The sequence below is a fragment of the Ceratotherium simum genome, chromosome 12 (genome assembly GCF_057802395.1).
Source record: "Ceratotherium simum simum isolate JZ-2026a chromosome 12, ASM5780239v1, whole genome shotgun sequence".
Lineage (NCBI taxonomy): Eukaryota > Metazoa > Chordata > Mammalia > Perissodactyla > Rhinocerotidae > Ceratotherium > Ceratotherium simum.
The window spans coordinates 37,617,393-37,639,321 of NC_141911.1; the positions used below are offsets into that span (position 1 = coordinate 37,617,393).

The 21,929-nt window shown below is 38.6% G+C and overlaps 1 protein-coding gene across 3 annotated transcripts in view; it reads right to left on the reverse strand.

Moving 5' to 3' along the window:
• Positions 1 to 21,929, reverse strand: part of ARHGAP10 (Rho GTPase activating protein 10) — a 291,557-nt gene that overhangs the window by 186,457 nt on the left and 83,171 nt on the right. For all 3 annotated transcript variants that reach the window (XM_087437555.1, XM_004420900.3, XM_087437556.1), the window contains exons 4-5: positions 11,409 to 11,480; positions 2,709 to 2,810 (exon numbers count right to left, since the gene is read on the reverse strand). In XM_087437555.1, the coding sequence (XP_087293681.1) occupies positions 2,709 to 2,810; positions 11,409 to 11,480 (174 nt within the window). The remainder of the gene's footprint in view (positions 1 to 2,708; positions 2,811 to 11,408; positions 11,481 to 21,929) is intronic.

A 21,929-nucleotide genomic window follows, 5' to 3' on the forward strand; every position in this document is an offset into this window, starting at 1 on the left:
AATTTAATTTTCATCTAATTTCTGACCATTCCAGCTGTAAATATATATAATGAGAGTAGATCTGTCTCACACAAAGTTATTCAAAAGATCTACTTCTCTAGTCATATTTATACTGAAATATTATCATTTAGGTTACTCGAGAAACAAAAACATACTTCAAAAATCAACATAAATGGAATTTTTTTAAACATCTAGTTCTCGTTATAATACAAATATTAAGTAGCATTTAGGGATGTGGATGGAGGTAGAAGCTACTGTGCCCAGTAAACGTAGGGCTATAGCTAAAGGTCCTAATTACCAAAATAGCCAGCCTGCTGTCTGCCACAAATTTCTCCTGTTATTTTCATTTGCAACAAGAGGAAAGAATAAATGATACAAGTTTCTATGCCTTTGTTCAGTCCCACCCTAAGCAACCTTATTAATCTCTTAAGCACCTCAACTCAATTCACTGCCAAAAGTAAGGAAAATCCAAATCTAACCTCATTCCCCTTCACAGCATCCTCCCCTTTTAAGGCCTTCACACTTGCAACAGAAAGCTGTTTCCAGTGGGAGTTTGTATGTTCGTTAGGGGCAAACAGAGCAGGGTAGGAAGAAATACGTAATCTAAATGAAACAAAATTATTCATCTTGAGGGTCTCTTCAAATTTCTGATCTGGAGTTTAATTATCTTTGGGAATGATGAAATTGTCAAAGCCTTAGCTCACTGTGCAACCATCTTCACACCTGTTCATTCAATAAATATTTATTAAGTGTCTACTCCATGACAAGTACTCTTCTAGGCATTGGGAGAAATCCGACTCAAGTCTGATAAATCTGAATAAAACAATTTTGTTGCCTTCAAGAAGCTTGCACTCTAGTGGAAAAAGCCGTGTAACAACCAAATATACAGTCAAATGGTTGTAAGAGTATGAAAAAAAAATAAAGCCGAGTACAAGAGACACTCTAAACAAGATGGTCAGGGAAAACTTATCCGATAAGGTGAACGCTGAGTGCAAAGTATTTGAAAGAGTATTTGGAGGAGTGAGGCATATGGATCTGGGTTGGAAACGTACTAAGCAGAAGAAGAACAAACACAAAGGCCCTGAGCACGGGGTACGCTTGCCCCAGCCCAGTCAGAGCAAGGCAGCCCATGTGGGTGTGAGGATGAGTGGGGTGGGCCTGGGCCTCCAGAGGCAACCATTAGGAGGGTCTTGAACATGAAGGCTCACTCTGCTGTAAAGAAAATCAACTGTAGGAATGTACTGGTGGAGGCAGGAAGACTAATTAAGAGGCCTTCGCAGTAATCTGTGTGAGAGATGCCAGCAGCTTGGGCCAGGTGACTGTGGAGGGGGTCAGGAGAAGTGGCCATATTCTGAGAATATTCTGAAGCTGAAGAAGACGTATGCTGACGAACTGGATGAGCGGTGTGAGAGGGCCAAGGACCACGCTAAAGAGTTTGCCTAAGCAACGTTTAGAATGAGATATCTAATTAGATAGTGTATTGAAGATGGAAATTGACTTGGGGCATGAAAATCCCTTCCGGATACCTGGAAATAGAGATAAGGAGAGAAAAGAGGTAGAAAACTGCTAACATAAAGAGGCCTGTAAAAACAACAGCTGCCATTTCAAAATTGACTGAGGGTAGGAGGAGAGGGAGCATGGTAACAATTGCATGGTTTTCTACATAATATGGAACAAGCAGAGAATGGAGCCTACCTACCTGTAGTATTGTAATGAGGATTAAGTCGTATAAAAGCTTCTTTTTCTTTTACAAACTGTGAAACACTATCCAAATGTCAGTCAAAGGTATTAAAGAGACAAAGAAAATGTGATGTGTGGGTAACGTCAAAATGACCACACACACATATACACCCACGTCATGCAACTGAATATGACAAGTAAATATAATCCAAGTTTGTACTAGAGTCACTGTTGTTACTGTTGTTTTGATGATCCTTCAGTAAGTGTATATTATAGTGGTATATTATGCCCAGATTCCTTATGTGTTTAAAAATAAACAAATGAGAAAAAAAATCACACTTCTGTAGGATGAGTCAAGATCCTAACAGCTGCAAACAGCATTATTTTTAATGAAAGCATATGTTCCAATTGTAAACCACCAGTCTCCATTCGAGTGTGTGAGTAAAAAAAAACAAGCGGCAGGGAATTTAGAAAAAGGCTAGAAAGAGAAAATGAGAGATAAGATATAAATTCCTTTCTCCTTACATACAGCTCCCTCCAAAAAAATGAGTCTATTAACACAAGTAAAACAGATGCTCTCTTTCCAATAAAGCTGAACCTCCTGAATCATCAGCATTAAATAAGATTAATGCTGCCTTCACATAAAAGCAAAATGGTATATGAACTTAGTAAATTCAATTCATTTCTTTAAGAAATCTTGAAAGCCAATTAATGAATCTAGTCTTGAAAATAATGTATCTGTTCTTCAGCAATGCTGATTAAAATTGTTCCTGTGAAAATACACCCAGAACCAAAGATTTTAATACTATGAACCCATGATAAATTAATCACTATAAGATGTATTAATTATTTTGTGTCTTGTTCCACATGAACTCTTTTCTTAATTCATGGCAATACCTGTTCATTTTTTTCCCATTTCTAATAATCCTAGATGAAAAGTTTTCAAAAGAAAAGCACATTTAAGCAAAAAAAAGACATGCACTACTTATTAAATTTTAGAAACAAATTAACAAAAATAAAAACAATACCTCTTGTAAATGTGAATCTTTCTTTTTTGCTGATAAATTCAAATGTTTATCAATTAGGCTATAGTTCTTTTCTGTCTCTTTGTCAAACTTCTTTTTTTCTTCCTACAAATCAGAAAAACATAAACAATTATGATTAAACAAGGAAAAAATGCATACACATAGTTTATCCACTGGGAAGCTCAAAATATGAAAAATATCTGAAAATAAAGTACCCTGAGTGTGATAAAGTTATCTGAAAAATCTGTCCACACCCAGGCCACTGCTTATTAACCAACAAGACAGCATTAGGATTGAAGAGTCGCTTATCTTTTCTTTTTTTCCTTTAATGGGTTCTTTTCCAAGCCTATTATTTTTCAATTCTTCATACTTTTCAGTGTTTAGAATTAATGCCCTGCCATTTGCCCCTCATTAAAAAAAAAATTTTTAAAGAATACAGTGTAAGAACATAAAGCTTAAAAAAGAAAACTTGCTACAGATTTTGGCATAGAAATGGAATTCATTTAAAACTGAGTAAGTTTTGCCCTACATGAAAAAATAATAATCATCACCACTGGAAAAAAAATATTGGGAAAGATCTTCCCTAATTGTCCAGTAGGAATATAACAGCACGATCCTCTGACTAGAAATGTCATCTACTTTCCCAAACCTTAGTAGTGATTTCCATAACATGGTCTAGACTAGGTATCAATGGGTCAACAGGACCTAAAATGATATTGACATACTTGCATTGAGTCCCTTTGGTTAACGTTAACAAGTATTTCTCCAGTACTGCCTAGAAATAACATTTGCTTTCCTTTTGCTATAGAAGCTTTTTGAGAAAACAAGTAACCAAATTTTTAAATGCAGAGAAGACAGACTATCTCCCCTAACACTGCTTCCCCACTTAAGTAGATTTTTAATAAACATTTCTGAGCACCAGTGAAAGCACAATTATGTCCTCACGCTGTCAAAATGCTTCCATTAACTTCATACTCTCCCTAACTCTCCAAGGCCTCCTGGAAAAAAACATTGTCTTCGCTATTTTCCAACTTTTATTTTCTAAAGCAAAAATAATGAACTATTCCAGTCATTTCTGGTATGATCTTATTCCTATTAGGCAAAGAGATGAAATAAAGCACATAAATTCTATTTCTTCCCATTTATCATTATTTTTTTTCAGCATGGGACTACAAACTGCTGTTGTGGGGACCTAGGACAGAACCTCTGCCAGCTCATCTAAAGACCCTAAATTAAACCCCAAATCGATGGAGGAGACAGAGACTCAGGAACTGATGTTTCTTCCTATTTCTACTCCAAGTTTAATTACAAACTAGCCACACAACCTTGAAAAAAATCATTTTACAACACAGAACCTTAGTCTTCTTATTGAAAAGATCAGGGGTTTTTTTTGTACTAGATCATTCTTAGATCCAATCCTAAAATTCTGTGATCCTATGGTTCACCCATGTGTCAGGATGGTCAAGCTTTTGTTGAAACAGAAGCACTTTATTTTTCTTTATGCCCTAGCTTTAATTTACAACTATTTTTAAAAGTTTAAGGCATTAGTATCATGTGGTTACTTTCTTTTCTGCTTTTCATTATGTATTACGCTCTTCATCAACTATTTTAATGACTAACAGAAAATAAACTAAAACAAACATATGGCCATTACTTCAAAAATCTCCACTATTTTAAAAAGTTCACCTTGTAGAGTGCACACTGGATTAGGTGTCAGAAGACTCAAGTTCTAGTTCTGGCCACTTAGGACTGTGACTCTGTGACTGCACCAGTGTCACAGCATTCTCTGAGCATCAGTGTGTCACAGCATTCCCTGAGCTTCAGTTTCTCAGGTTTAAACGAAACAGGAATGGAAGTCATGTCACTGCATTTACCACAAGATTGCTGCAAAGCAAGATCATACAGTAAAAAATGTTCACTATCTTTGCAAACTGGTACTTACTAGGAATTCTGAAAACATTTTTACTCATCTGATTTCAACTGAATCACGGAATGGGACAAAGGCTGCAGTGATGCGAAATCAGCAGTCAACACACCCAGCACACTCAGCAATAGTGGAGAATGTAAATGAACACGTGGGTAAAGTTGGGAATGAAAGAAAATGATGATATCTAGGCTTTGTGAAGAAAAAATTTAGCCAAGAAACAACATTACACCCACCAATTAGAGTGGAAATACATTTGTTCATACATGGTAGGGTATTATACAAATGCTGCTGTGTTTTCTTTTTGAATCTTAAGATTTAGGTAATTATTTCTTCTTGTATTGGTTCTCGTACCATTATAGATTACTACTCTGCCTCTTTGGGCTCATATCACTTTTTGCGCTGAAGTAATATGAATTTTAAAGGGGATTGTGTTCAAGTAGCATTCAATAAAGAACGGAGCATTTTTTCCTCAACACTGCAATATAGGAAATACATATATATGTACAGATTATACATATATATATAAAATAAATTGAGCAACATAGACAAAAGGCTCTACCAAGAATCAAATTAAATACAATGAAAAAAGTTTTTATAAAACAGCATTGGGAACTCGAGTCTGGGTCAGGTAGCAATAGAGTGAATGAAGCAAGCTGGAATTGGAATTCATTAAGGAGAAGTGGGGGCAATGGCAAACCAGATAGCCCATATCTATTCTAGAGGGGAAGTCATGATACAGCTCCAGCAGATTTTTGCCATATGGAAGTATAGGCTCAGAATATAGGCCAGATCCTCTGATTTTTATGGGATAGTTAAAAAACCCAATGATTTTTAAATGGTGGCAACAATTTTTTTTTTTATTTTGACGTGAGTAAGCCAAACAAAATTAAGTTTACAAGCTCAATATGACTCACAGGAAGTCAGCTTATAATCTGTTATAAAATCACACATGCCAAAAAAAAAATATTAAGGAAGAGCTATTACTTAAAACATCATAATCAGTCAAACAGAATGTATGCTGTATAAATGGTAGAGGGAATTCATAAATCTAAGAGACAAAACTTAAATAATCAGGTCTTTTGAACACATTAGGAGTAAAAATATTTAGAGGTGTCAACTGCAAAATCACTAGGTAAAAAATATTACTTAACCAGTGGTGCTGGTATAATTGGTTATCTACTTGGAAATAGAAAGAGAACCACATCTCATATCAAAATTAATTCCAGATGGACTGAAAGAGTCACAAGTAAAAAATGAAGCCACAAAAAAATATTTTCATCAGATCTCAGAATAGAAAAGAACCTTCTGAGCAAAAAAGAACTGCAAGAAGGCGTAAGAACTTCCAGTTATCAAAAAATAAATAATAAACAAGCAAAAGGCAAACAACAAAGCAGGGAGAAGATGCAACTAATATGTAAGAAAAGAAGTAAATATTCTTAACACGTAAAAACTTCTTTATTAAGTAATTTTTTGCTAAAATTACACATTAATACTTGGAAAAATGGATAAAGAAGTTTGAACCTAATTATGAATTGTCGGCATTTCTACAGGGTACTAGAATTTTTTGTTTTGTTTTAGAAGAGGAGGAGAATTTTTTTTTAAGTTACCAGATGACTTTTTTTATTTTTAGTATTTTACAAATTTTCTAGGATGAGGAAATGAAAGGCTTATTTTCAAACTATAAATATCAAATCATAAGGCATGAGTAATCTAGAGAAGAGCTTAAATATTTTCTTCGAGATTCCAGCTTTCTCCCTTTTTATTTAAATAAAGAGGAGGAGATAATACCACAGATACAAGAAACAAGATTCACACTACATGTAACACACCCAGCAAGACCACTTTCTAAAACGCAATCCTGTATATCCTAGGCAGCCAGAGTTTTGCAATCCCTGTTCTTATCCTCTGCTGGTCTACCAACATCCTACAGCCCAGGAGAAATGCCAGCACCTCTTCCGGGAAGTGCTCCCTCACCACTCCAGTGGGGGAAACAGCACCCTCCCATAACTCCTGCACCAAGTCACCTACCCCTGCTTGATACTTCATTTGCCTTATCCAACCCCACTCTCTCTTCCCCCTTTCCTTTAAGTTCCTTCAGCCTCTCCAAAGAGATGAGAATTCAGCTTTTATCCCCACAGGATGGAGCAATGACTCCACACCCAGTAGGTGCCCAGGAGACATCTGCCAGAGAACGAGTGAAGGGGGGAGCCTAGGGCTGCAGCGGCACCAACACTGACAAAATGCCACAGCTGTTCTTGTGCAGGTGCTCCAGAGTCACCTATCCATCATCTTAGCACCATCCGGCCAGAAGGGTCACAAGCCACAGAGCTCTGGCATGTCACCTCTGAACCCCACATGACAAGAGGGGCAAAAACCTGAGGAGTGCTTGTTTGGCAAGCTGATACGGAGCAAGCCATAAACGAGATAATAAAATAATTGCAACTATGTATATGCCAGGCCCTACACTAGACCCGGGAAATACATTATCAAATTCATTTAATCCTCACAATAACCTCCTGAGACAGCTGTCATTAGTCTCATTTTGAAGATCAGGAAACGGGCTCAGAGGCCTTAAGTAACTTGCCTCAGATCACACAGCCATTTAAGGGGCAGAAATGGGATTCAAACGAGGAAGAATCAGGTCTTCCCAAAAGCCTTTCCTGGTGCTTCAAAGCTGAGATGACAGGGTATGTTCCAGAGCACCTACGCTTAACCCTATTATAGCACTTTTCACAATATATTTTTATTGCTTTTTTATTTGACATCTCCCCCATAGAGTTGCCAATTTCTTCAAGACCAGCAGTGTTTTAATTCACAGATATATCCTAGGGCCTCTCTAGGATATGCCACATGATAGGCACAGGTAAGTGTTTTATCACTAAAATGAAAGAAATGTAATTAAATTAAATCAACACTTTTTTCTGCTTTATCACATATAATTTGAGAAATTATTCAGATAGATGTGCTTTTTACCCATATTTTGCAGGCATTTAAAAAAATCTCAGGAAGTCAATTTTTATTAAACATTTAGTCATTAGACACAGTCTTGGAAAGAAACACAAAAGAAATCGGGGGTGTCTGGTAATGGCTGAGGCAATCTTATAATATAAGAAATGAACTTTTTTTTCTTTATTTTTTTTTTTTGGTGAGGAAGATTAGCCCTGAGCTAATATCTGTTGCCAATCCTCCTCCTTTTGCTGAGGAAGAGTGGCCCTGGGCTAACATCCGTGCCCATCTTCCTCTACTTTATATGAGACGCCACCACAGCATGGCTTGATGAGATGTGTGTAGGTCTGCGCCTGGGATCCGAACCTGTGAACCCGAGGCTGCCGAAGCAAAGCGTGCAAACTTAATTACCACCATTACTTAATTACCACCAGGCTGGCCCCTGAAATGTACATTTTTTTTCCAACTCTTCTGGTTAAATTTTTCATGCTATTGAATAAAATGATAATAGGCTGTTTCCAAAATAGCATTTGAATAGGCTCTATTATCAAGATAGCTTAGTTGTATCCATTTGATACTAGCATGCTGCTGCTTGCTTGAAGCCACACTTTCATTTCTTGATTGCTCAAATATCTGAAAAAGCAATCTTAAATTCTCTCACCGTAACTCTTATCAAGTTCTGGTACTTCTCGGAGATTTTACACAATGTACTGGACTCCTATGTTGTTTGGTACCTTTATTAGTTTTCTGCAGCTAACTCCACATTCAGTGAGCAATGTCTATTGACAAAGCATGTGAAGACACTTGGGCATAAGTGAGAAGCTCCTGCAGAAGGTGAAAGAGCTTCAGAGGAGATAAGAGCTAGAGCTAGGCCTTCAAAAAGCTCTGAACAGTAACTTGATGTGACATAGCATAGAATGATCTGTGTTCTGCAATGGGAAATGGGGCTTTTTAAACAGAGATGAGGACCTGGCATGCATGTAAGAAAATGCGGCAGAACCTACAAAACAGGTATAACCCAAACCAAACAGATATGACCAAAGAACATACCCAAATAGAAGCAAACAGTAGAAAAGAATACCTTGGGGCTTTTAAAAAACCCAACTTACAAAAACCACCTAGCAGTTTAGATTACATTAAAACCACAAGTTAAACATGTAATTGGGATTCTGGAAACCGGAGAAATGGAGAGCAAATGGAACTGAAAGAGAGGGCTTCAGTACCAAGGCGGAAGGTATGGCATTACCAGATGGGAAAAAGGAGAAGAGAAAAGAAAAGATTAACATTTTGACACTGATACCTAAAAAATTTTGCTATGGTCAACTTTTTTTTTTTTTTTATGAGGAAGACTCGCCCTGAGCTGACATCTGATGCCAATCCTCCCCTTTTTTCTTGAGGAAGATTGGCCCTGAGCTAACATCCATGCCCATCTTCCTCTACTTTATATGGGATGCTACCACAGCATGGCTTAACAAGCGGTGCGTCAGTGTGCGCCCAGGATCCGAATCTGCGAACCCCGGGCCGCTGAAGCGGAGCGCGCACACTTAACTGCTTGCGCCACCAGGCCGGCCCCTGTGGTCAACTTTTAAGGACATTTTTTTTAATCCCCACATGAAAACTACTTTATGCTGTTTAAAAAAAGGCCTTTAATCCAAAGGAGTAAAATTATTTTTAAGCATCCCATGTAAGTAGATTAATCAGTGGAATAAGAACATGTGCTTGTCAAAATATGACTGTTTAAGAAGCACCGATGTAGACAATAATCCAATATCCAGATTACAAACCCTTTCCTGGTTCTTCTAGAATTACTGGTTTAATGGCTTATTTATTAGATATCTTATATAGTAAGAGAGAATGAAGACTCGCAGAAAATAAAGATATAAAGCATAGTCTTTTCTCTTAAAGATTTAAGAATCAAGAGACAGATGTTTATATTTCACTATATAACCTAGAAAATCACCCTTCTCTACTATTTATGATAATATACAAAACTGCCAGTTAAAAACGACTTCTTTCTCCCTGTCATCCACGACAACTAGCCTCCTCAAAGGAACATGAACAGGTAGGACAGCCAACACACATACTATATTAAACAAGAAGGTAAGATAAATCCTTTATAAACCTGAAACCAGAAGAACAATGAAGAAATAAAGAAATGGGACTTCAGCATAGAATTTGGCCATCAAACAGTTCAAGGCATAGACTAAAACTATTAAAATAATTTCTCCTTTTAATAGGGCAATTTATTTTGCAAGTTGCTTTGCAAGATATGCTCTGAACAAACACAACATCAGAAGCTGGGAAATTGTGCAGGGGGTGGGGGAATCAACAGAAGATTCAGGTCAGAAATTTATAAAACTCAGTAGGGTGGCTGACAAATAAAAAGAAAATATATTTATTAAGTCACATTCATTTTTCATTTCTATAATAATCTTTGCCCACCACTACTATCATCCAATTAAAATTTAAAAAATAAGAAATGGACATTGTTTACATTCAGAATCTGCCAATGAAATGTTAAAAGAACCAAGAGGTTCAAAAGCTTTCAAACAGCCTAAGGAGATGAGATCAAAGAAAACAGAATCCAAAAACTACAAAATAGAGCAGTCAGATCCCCAAGGCCATCATTTTACAGGTAAGAAACTAAAGCCAATTACTTGTCCAAGGTGACAGATGTGAAACCAGACCTTCAATCTCGCGCTACGAAGACAGAGGACACAAACCACCTTCTCGCAGCTCAGCAAACAATCCCGGGAAGGAGACTTGGGGGGTACCCCCACTGACCTCCCCTCAAAACAAAGCTCTTCATTAAAAACTGTAAAATATTCTGCCAAAAAGAAATGTCTAATATTTTAACAAGTCACTTAAAGGAGAACTGATTCCATAAATAGCAATTACACAGCTGACACTCTTTGGGTCCATTTGTGTGTTACAGCCATTGAGGCCACAACGTTTATTTGTAAAAAAGAATTTTAATAGTTTGTTTAGAAAGAAAAAGGAAAAAAATCTCATATCCCCAACCATGTGGGGGAAAAAATACAAATATAAAAACTCTCTTCCCTACCTAAAATTGATGTTATTCTCTTCTCCTTGGGCCAAGCCAAAAATGGTCAACGACACGTGAATGTTACATTTTCTCCCTCAAGTACACACACAAAATTCAGGAAAGGTTGGTGGAAATTGCTTTTCTGGGATCATTTCAAAGCTCAGTTTGCAAACTTTAGAGGTTGCCAAATACATCCAAGCTCCCTGTGGCAAAGCCCCTGCATTGTTCCCGGAAATCCTGGCTAAAGCTCAGATCCTTGAATGCAGCATCAGTGGTTCACTCATCTTTGAATCCCCAGCACCTATAACAATACTGGCACGGAACAGAAGCTCAATAAATTTTTGTTAAATTGAAGGAAATTGCATCCCAATAACCTAATATTCTCTTCCTAGTTTCAACGGCATCATGGTGCAGCAGCATTTCTAATCTTAAACTCTACACTCCTCCATAAAACTGAGGCATACACAGAAATAACCGTACTCCCTACAGAGATAAGATGCTTCTATTCAGAGTAAATGTGTTGTTTGGTTAAGGATATTTTTAAAACTCTATATGGAAAGGCATAGCCAAAGATTACTACAGGTTTTACTATCTGTCCAGGTGTTTTTGTTTTGTTTTCCATTTCATATCCCCCAAAGGCAAAAAAGCACATTTAAAACATAGAACAACAGATGGTTTACTCCAACATCTCCTTCGAAGCTGCCAAATGTGAATAAAGTGTACACTGAAGCAGCAGAGACATCTACATTTTCTGTTTACAACTGTACTCAAATTAGATACCAACCTTTACAGCTCCAAGTTGTTCTTTTCTGAATTTTTCCAAGGGCTTAATCAGGGTTTCAGTTACACTTAATGCCTAGAGAACAAGAATGATAACAAAAGAGCATAGTATTAGGTTTCCAAAAAGGAAAAAATTAGTATTTCCCTCTTCTACCCCACCCAGAAATAAAATGAACAACATATTTAACGACTTTATCTCACCCCGCCAATGCAACCATTAAATCACTTCTAAATTTATTAACACACCAGATCTCCATAAATATTTTCAGGGAAGAGGAGGTGGGGCAACTTGCCAGGGAAATGTGCCACACAGCCCCAACACAGCTCTTTCTTCAGGGAAAGAGCAAGAGGGTTGTCTTTATAAACAACAAAGGGGTCTATCACATTCATTAACAGAACACTTCTGTTTGAGAATTTCTTTCCTCCCCCTCCTCAGACATTTAAAAGTCAATTACATTCCTTTATTAGTAATCAGACTACATTATGTAAAGGAATAGGTTTGTGGCTACAAGTTTAAATACAACCAGTCTGCCCCTCATGACTGAAAATTCCTCATAAGGATTTAAGATACACCAGTAAAGCAGAGTCACTGGGGCTTGCCACATGAGAGCAGATATTGGGCGTGCCGGCAAACAGCACAGAGGGGGAAGGTCGACATGACAGGAGCCACACACAGACTCCAACCACAGCCGCATTCATTCTCATACTGGCAGGTTTGAGGCTTTTTGTTTTAAGGCAGACTCTACAAATAACAATGCTGAAAATGCAAATAAAAGAACATTTACCTAAGGAGAATGCATTTAATAATACTGTGCTGGTGACTAGTGGCTTTCTTATCCTTTATTTCCAGAAGACCAGAAATACCCAGAACAGAAAAGGAAACCTCAAAACACTTTATAACAATGGGTCGCCCCTCCACCCTTTTTTTTTTGACAAAAAAGGCCCCCCAAATTCCAAGCTTAAAATTACAGAAAAAATAAGTGACTTAGAATAGACGGGATTCTCAATTTAACGAAAGGCTCTTTGGCAGCGTTTCATTATGTAAGGGTTTCTCCCAAAGAGACCATTCATACTGTGAGATAGGGAATCCTCATAAATGTCATGATGCCCAGCGTTTGAACCCTCCTCCCCAGGCCAGCAACCGGGTTCCACTCACTCTTAAGGGAAAGGGATCACCTTCACAATATGTTAATTTTATCCATTGTAGATCATGTGACCTACAACAAAGGCAAACCAAGGAGTCCTTTGTACTAAAGAACAGAGCAGGGACAAAGCAGCACAGGCCAGGAATCTCCATTACCCAAACCAATATGGGATGCCCCAAGTTCCATTTGGGAAAGCAGATATGAGAGGTTCTGCCATACATACGTTGTAAAAGCGATTCAACTGACACAGCATCTCTAATTCAAGGCACACTTCTATTAGCACCAGTGTCATTTCCTAAGCTTCCATATTAGATTTAGCCTACTAATGTTCCTGAATAAACCTACATAATACATCTCCTGTGGAGGCTGGCACGCTCAAGAAATCAGCCCAACATTATATGCTGGGATCAAAGGGGTTAATAACTGTTCAAAGTTCACAGAGGATAGAAGCCGGGATTCAAAACCATGTAAATTAGAGCCCAAGCTTAACCACCAACACTGCAATAAAAGTACCGAACAGGTACTTCCCCATTCCAAGTAGCTTCTTAATAAACTCTATACACATGAAACAAGTATTCGCTGACCGTTCAGTGCCAGGTGCGAGAGATACAACTATGAACAAAAGAAGTACAGCCCCTGCCTTCATGGAACTTACTGTCTAGTAGGGGAGACATACAATGGATACGTGAACACAAAAGTAGATGTATAACTGCAAATTCTAGTAATTCCTTTGAATGGAGAAAAATAGGGCTATGGTGAAGAATTTATTAGAGGATATATAAGGAGAAATGTGCTCAGGGAGACCTTTATCAAAGAAGTGACATTTAAGCTAAGACATGAAAGATGAGAAGGAATTAGTGGTGCAAAGAGCAAGGGAAATTGTTTCCAGTCTGAAACCAGCAGAGGCAAAGGAGGAAGGTGAGGAGTTAGAGTATTACAGGAAATAGGAAAAGGCCAGTATGGCTGGGGCATAAAGAACAAGGAAGTGAATGGAAAGAGATGAGTGACGGCAGAGGAACAGAACACGCAGAGCCGTGTGGGCCCAGGGAAAGAGCTATTTTACTTTGGGTATGATGGAAAGCCACTAACGGGTTTTAAGCAGGGAATTAACACAATGATCTCTAGATCTCTTAAAGATTACTCAGGGTGCTCTGAGAAAAAGAGATTAGAGGTGAGGAAAACTGGAAGGAGAAAGACTTGTTAGGAGGCTTCTAGAGTGGTACAGGCAAGAGATGACGGTGGCTTGGAGTAAGATAGTGACAACAGAAATGGAGAGAAGTAGACAGATTTGAGAGATATTTGCAGGTGGAATCAAAGTAATTGGTGACAGACTGAATGTGGAAAAGGTAGGGTTTCTAGGATCACTTCCAGATTCTGGTATGAGCCACTGAATAGACAAGAATGCTATTTATTGAAATAGGAAAATTTTGAGGAAAAGCAGCTGAGAGCAAGCACTAAGGGATTATGTTAAATTTGAGACACTGGGAGATACCCAAAAGATTAGTGAAACAGGTTGTCAGAGACATGGGTCTACAGCCTAGAAGAGAAGTTTAGATCAGAGATATAAATTTGGTAGTCATCTGCAAGTAGATGGCATTTGAAGTCATGAAGTAGGTAGGACATAGCAGAGGACAGAAAGAAAAGGTCCCAGACCAAGCACTTAGGTCAGGAAAAGGAAGATTAGGAGAAGAAGACAGCAATGGAGACTGGGAAGAAGCTACCAAGATTTGGATGAAAGAAGAAAAAGGTTAAACTGTGTGAGCTGCAGAGAAATTAAAGAAGGAATGAGACCTTAATGATATCCATGGTAAAGTGGGAGAAAGGGCCAGAATGGAGTTGGTTAACGACCGAAAAGTGAGGACACTTGCGGGAAGGATGGCCGTGAAGGACAGAACAGAGAGATGACGACTACTGAAAGGGAACATGAGGTGAAGTTGAAAGCGTGTTTCTTTTTTTTTTTTTAAGATGGAATATCCATACTTAAGAGATGAGAACATATCTAAATGGCCAAATGAAGAATCCAGGAAAGATGGTTCAAAGTCTCAAACATGGGAAGAGATGGGATGCTGACCGTGCATGCGTATTGACCTGTCATAGAAGTAAAGATCCTTCCCTCCCTTGTAATAGAAAGTAAGGAGAAAACAACTGCCAATACAAATAGGTTTATAGATTTCATGAAGACAAACTGAGGGAGTTGCTATCAGATGGGTATTTTTTCCATGAAGTACAAAGCAAGGTCACTTACAGAGGGTTTGAGCATGGGAAAACATTTAAATAGAAAGCAGAATGAATGAAAGAATCATTACAAACAGTGGGTAGGGCACTTCCTAGAGAAACACAAACATTCCTGGGCAGGGCTGCAGGCCCTTTGAGGTATGAGAGCAGGAGTTTATGAAGGCATCCATCCGCCTCATGTGAGATTTTCTCTAACAGCGCAGGGAGGAGGTGGGCAGTTACGTTCATTCTGGGTAAGAGTATTTCCAAGAGATGTAAACACATCAGCCTAATACCATGTGGCATGTGCAGTGCAGGTGAGCTGCACAGAGGAGGAAGCCACCTGCGTAAGAGAAGATGTCAAGGGGATAATGCAGAGCTGAGCCTGACACAGGGCATAGGAGTTCTCCAGGCGAAGGGTAAGAGTAAGAGAAAGGCCCTCTCTGAGGAGACGGGAAAGCAGCAATTTCAGGGCATGGAACTACATGCAATTCAGTGTCACTAAAGCAGCCGAAAAAGTCAGGAATCTGGAGCAGAGGCTGAAGGGATCAGATGAGTGTCAAGAGCCATCAGCATGGGACCTAGGAAATGCTCAGTAAATGCTAGATGTAGGCATCAATAACGTGGCTATATGAAGGCCTTTTAAAATGAGAACCCTAAAACTCCATACTCTGGAGTAAACACCATCCTTCACAAAAGGACCACGCCACAAAAACTTCACAAGAGCAATTTTTAGGTCATTATATTTGTTCTTCACTTGGAGAATTAATTTGATGCAATATTTGTCTGACTTCTAAGGACGAACACTATTTAGGAAAAAAATATAAGGGGTTTCTGCCCTACTGTTTGCAGGGCAACAAGCAAGTTTCCAAAACAAGGAAAGAAGTAGTTGTGACAGATACCACTATAACCAACTCTTTAATAAAAAAAATTTTTTGATTAAAAATTTTTAAACTTTAAATTCATTACCATTTTTCTTCTTTAAGAAAGTCTAATTATGTAACTTCTGAACTGAATCTTAAGCATTCTATTCAAGAACAAAATAATGCAGTAGCTACTAAATGCTTCAGTGAGTCAATGTTAGTTGAGCAACAAGGATTGTTTCCTTCTTTTTCTCAAAATAGAGTTAAGACTCCATGGAATCTCAGTTCCTTCTATAATTTCACAGAAGTATTATAAAATATTTGTTAGTAATAAGTGTTACTGAAGTTTTCTAATGCCAAAACATGATTCTTCTTCCCCAGAGACAAATCTAGGACTGCCCCTAAAACTCTAAAGGCAATTTCTGGTGATGGTAGTTTCCTAATTTGAAAAAGATAGCTGCAGTAATAATATAGGGAAAAGCTTTCAAATACTAACACATTAGAAATCAATCAGATAATTTAAAGTGAGAGAAAGCAAATACAGAATGTATTTTATAACCCACACATAAGATTATATAACCATATTTTTTCCTATGAAATATTGAACCAGTCACAAAAAGAAGTCATAAAAAGCCTTGGCTAACGAGCCTTGGCAAGGGTTTTGGATAGTCCTGCTTAGAAACAGCAGGCATCTACACGAACATAAAACATAATAATTAATCAGTTGCTCTCACCTTAGAGCAGGGGTCAGCCAACTTTTTCTATAAAATGCCAGGTAGCAAATAATTTAGGCTCTACAGCCATAATGCCTCAGTTGAAACTACTCAACTTGACATTGTAACACAAAAGCAGTCATAAGCAGTATATAAATGAATGAGCATAGCTATGTTCCAACAAAATTTTCTTTACAAAAACAGAGGGCAAGGTGGATTTGGCCCACGGGTCATAGTTGGCTGAATCCCTCCTTAGAGAATCATCTAGAATATCATGGCATAAGATGATCTATTAATTCGTACCTGTTATTTTATTTCTTTTTTTTTTTTTTTGCTGAGCAAGAGTTGCCCTAAGCTCACATCTGTTGCCAATCTTCCTCTTTTTGGTGAGGAAGACTGGCCCTGAGCTAACATCTGTGCCCATCTTCCTCTACTTTGCATGTGGGATGCCACCACAGCGTGGCTTGACAGCAGTGCATAGGTCCACGCCTGTGATCTGAACCCATGAACTCTGGGCTGCCAAAGAGGAGCATGTGGACTCAATCACTATGCCACCAGGCCGGCTCCTGTATATTTTCACCTTTTTTTTTTTTTGCTGAGGAAGATTAGCCTAGTTTTGAGCTAACATGTATTGCCAAACTTCCTCTTTTTTGTTTTTTTTATTTTTTTGGTGAGGAAGCCTGGCCCCAAGCTAACATCTGTTGCCAATCCTCCTCTTTTTGCTTGAGGAAGATTATTGCTGAGCTAACATCTGTGCCAGTCTTCCTCTACTTTATATATGGAACGCCCGGCAGCATGGCTTGATGAGTGGTGCTTAAGTCCACACCCGGGGTTCTGATCCTGCAAACCCCGGGCTGCCGAAGCAGGGTGTGCGAACTTGACTGGTATGCCACAGGGCCAGCCCCTGATTGTATATTTTTTTTTAATCTACATTTACCATATTTGCAGGGGACCAAAAGTTGGGAGGGAAGGTTGAATGTTGGATAAGAGAATCACAGTTCAAGTAACTCTCAAGCTGAAAAGAAGGATTCAAAAGTGGTGCCATAGAATTTGCCTGGGATAAATAATCTACCGGGTTTCAATGCTGAAAGGCAAACTGCTCAAGCGTGAAAGGTATCTTAACCACAGTTTATGTGAATTTAATAGTGGGCTTTAATAGAGGCTTTAGCTCCTAAAAAATTGAGTTAACTGAAAGTTCAGCATGAGCCAAAGTAGTCATAAATTGCCCTAGAAGATAATGAATACATATGTACGTTACATATATTGTTCAAATCCAAACAAGGTAATCATTCAACTGTGTCCCCTAAGATCAGAACCTATCTCAACGGTACAGTTACCACATTTTAAGACAGACATTTTCTAACTGGGGCAAAGGAAGAAGGTCACCAGAATGTTAAAAAGGTTTAGGAGGAATAGGTAAGAAAACCAGAGGTGTTTAACAGGATTGAGGAGGAAGAAAACATTTAGAGGGAACATAATAGCTGTCTTTAAATATTTAAATAGGTACTGTATAAAAGAAGCAGAAATCATTGTGATTTGCTTAAAGAGGACAAAACCAGGTCTAATGGGGAGAAGTCATAGAGCAGCAGATTTGGGTTCACTATCAAGAGGAACTCAATAAGACCTACAACGGGAGCTGGCCTGGTGGCGCAGTGGTTAAGTGCGCACGCTCCGCTGTGGCGGCCTGAAGGTTCGCAGGTTCGGATCCCGGGCGTGCACTGACGCACTGCTTATCAAGCCATGCTGTGGCGGCGTCCCATATAAAGTGGAGGAAGATGCGCATGGATGTTAGCCCAGGGCCAATCTTCCTCGGCAAAAAGAGGACTGGCATCAGGTATTAGCTCAGGGCTGATCTTCCTAACACACACACAAAAAAGAGAGACCTACAACGAATCAAGCAAAGTAGTGACCTCTAGCTCCTTCCACATAAACAAGTAGAAGCTAGATGACCACTGTCCAGGGATACTCTATCACAGATTCCTCACTGAGAGAAAGTTGGCCTAGGAGACCTCTGAGGACCTCTGAATCTACTCTATGATTCTGGGATTCTGCATGAGTTGGGAGAGGCAGAAGGGCAAACTACACTTCAATGTTGCCTTATAAGGCTATCGTGGCAAACCACAGAACCATCAGAACTTCACAATTCAAAGAATAAGATTATTCTATAACAGTCTGGGGGATAAAAATTTTCCCACAACTAGTCAAGTCTGAAATCTCTCTTCATTAGACATTCGGATATAAGAACTTAAATGACTTAAAAAAAAAAGGAAAGGTAGGATGGTATCTTTACCTACCTCTACAGTTCAAGCTAGAACTGAGAATTCTGTTGACAATAGCTAACCAGCAGAGAATCAGACTCCACTGTGGGGAGGAACCACCATCGCTACCTTAAATTTCCACATTTGAGATCAAAGGCTAAGATCCCATTTTGTAAATTCTAAAGAGAATGGGGCTTAGGGCTAGAAACCCATATTCAGTAAAAAGGAAACAAAGGCAAAACTACATCCTACGATATCTTTAATAACAAATTCTTAAAGTAACAGTCTAGGTAAAACAATGAAAAAAATCAGTGTAACTACTAAATCACGCCTTTCTAATCACTCAGTACTAACGAGGACAGACTGAGTCTAATGAAACAGAAGGAATTATGTCCATTCCCCATGGCCCTCGTTATTTTAAGCCTGGATTCCAAATGTTCTTGACTCCAGAGGAATGCATAATCTGAGAGCAAAGGAGAATTTCCACTATTTTCTCCCATGACCTTCCAGATACTTCTCATTTCATTAGACTAAAAGGAAAACTATACCTTCCAATTCTAATGTCAAGAATAGCAGCAAAGAAGCCATTCAGCAAAGACATATTCCTTATTTTTCTTGAAAAAGAACCTTGAGAAAGGGTGCCAAGGAACTATCATCATAACCTATTTCCAAATATAAGGAATATTTTCCCCAAAATTGTCCCTCAGAAAAAAAGAGACTTGCCCTATAGAAAAATTCTTATCGAGTTTCTTTAAGGAGTGCACTTTATATTATTTTCATCAACAAAGAAATGTTCGAGGAATCTTAGCCTAAAATGACCCCAATTACATCTAGTTTCAGAAGCTCAGAGATCACAAAAAGGTCTGAATTAAAAAAAGGTGAGGGGGTGGATTTAAGAAATGTAGGAAATTCAGTTGTCATTCTGGAGATGACTTCAAAATTATTAGTGTTCAGTGTTTTCATAAAGATCATTTTAAAAGAAACAAGGTAAGTGGTTACATTAAGAAAATAAAAATAAATCTCAGGGATAAATTTTTTAAGACCACTGTCCAAATGTGCTGCAAATGGATACCTGTGGCTTGAGATAAAATTTCCAAGGAAAGCATCAGAAAGATCTTAAAAGGTGTTGTATCTCAAAGAACTCAGATGTGGCTATGAGGTCTCTGGAAAGCTGTGCTGAAAAATTCAGAATATGTCTGTGAGAAATATACTAAAGTCAAAGGCATCGAGTGTTGGAAAACCTTTTATGAAATAAGCGGGGAAAATATTCCTAAAGTATACATTGATAATTTCATCTTAAAATATGGACACATATTTAACCAACTAAATAATGCAAGTAGACAGGATTATCTAGCAGACATACATATGCATACCTAAAAGCATGTACATTCAAACTATCCAAAAAATTTTTTGTTTAATCTTCTCATGGGAAAGATGGTAGTGCCTTATAAGCAGGCATAAACAGTAGAGGTAGTGGATAGCTGTCTTTTGGGGCTACCCAGCACTTGAAACTCCTGCCTATGTTTGAGGAATTCTACCTGATGAGGCAGAACCCACTTTCCACCACAAAAGCTGAAAATGACAGACACTTGCTTTCCCAGCCATCTTGTAGTGTGGTACTGGCACCTGGCCAGAGTTCCACTCATCAGATGCTCCCACGCAAGACTCTGATTTGGAAGCTAGTGCTTCAAAAAGCTAGTGACTAGAAATTCTGGTGGGTGGTAGCAACTACTCCAGTTTCTAGAGGCAGCAGTTCTACCGACAGTCACCAGGGCAGTGGTGTTGCTGGTGCACACTGTACTGTCTACACTTGGTGGCAAAGTGGTGATCGTTTTCTCCAAGCGCAGCTCTTTGGAGTGACCCTGGGCATCATTCCTGGTTCCCAAAAACTCATCAAGACACTGCAAGCTACCTAATATTCTTTAGTAAATTCCCTTTCTATTCAGAACAGCTAGACCTTGCAACTTAGAATCCAGACTAATATGATTAATATTTTTAAAATTTCAGAATCTTGGAGCCGGTCCCATGGCATAGTGGTCAAGTGCATGCACTCCGCTGCTGGCAGCCCAGGTTCGGATCCTAGGCGCGCACCGATGTACCACTTGTCAGGCCATGCTGTGGCGGCGTCCCATATAAAGTGGGGGAAGATGGGCACAGATGTTAGCCCAGGGCCAGTCTTCCTCAGCAACAGGAGGAGGACTGGCATGGATGTTAGCTCAGGGCTAATCTTCCTCACCAAAAAAAAAAAAATTTCAGAAGCTTAAACAATCTTGTCAAAATAATTTCAGCACTATTCTCAATATTCCTAAACAATATTTTTCATGATTAACTCATTTTTAATTAATTAGATTACTCTCCATCTGCACTCATCATTTGCTACCTCTTTCTCCACCTAGCCAGTGTCTCCCTGTACTGTGCCTTCCCCCATCAGTCAGGGCTCAAGTTTTAATAGGAAAATTAAAATGGACAATAAAGCCCTCCCACTTTTTCTTCTCTTTTTAGTCAGGAAGATTGGCCCTGAGCTAATATCTGTTGCCAATCTCCCTCTTTTTGATGAGGAAGATTGTCCCTGAGCTAACATCTGTGCCAATCTTCCTCCATTTTGTATGTGAGACACTGCCACAGCATGGCTTGATGAGCGGTGTGTAGGTCCACACCCGGGATCCAAACCCACAAACCCTGGGCCACCGAAGCGGAGTGTGCAAACTTAACCACCGAGCCACGGGCCCAGCCTTCCTCCCACTTTTTTTTTTTTAACAGCTGAAATAAAAAAACAGAGTGAAAAGACTCTGACATTGACAAAAAATGAAAAAGTTTCACACAATTGGTTTTGCTAAAAGAGCCCTAACGCAGTGACAACTAGGAAGCCGATGTTTTCTTATTTTGCCTCTGTCCTAATCAGTTCTGTTTTAGACCATAAGAAAAAAAAATTCTCTTTTGTTACCTCAATATTGGCAACTGTAAAGAAGGAATAATACTTGCTCCCGACCTACTTAACACAACTGAATAAAAAGAAGGGGATGTCACACTAGAAGCAATTTTAACTTCCAAATAAATAAACCCCTATATGAGATTTTATTTTTAAGCACAGCTCAAACTAAGCTAATGCTCCTGGTAGAAAAAAATTAATGTAAAAATGAAATTAAGTTTTATAGTGATTATAGCTCAAACTCACTAGCTAAGAACTAGTGAGAATCTTAATGAACCCATACTCAAAGCTCTAATTGGTACATAGGTGGAGGTGCTGTGAATTAATTCTACAGAGTTTAAACCTGAAAATTAGGAGCCAATTAATATGAAATGGTTCCTCGAATGTGTTTCTTTCAGACCAC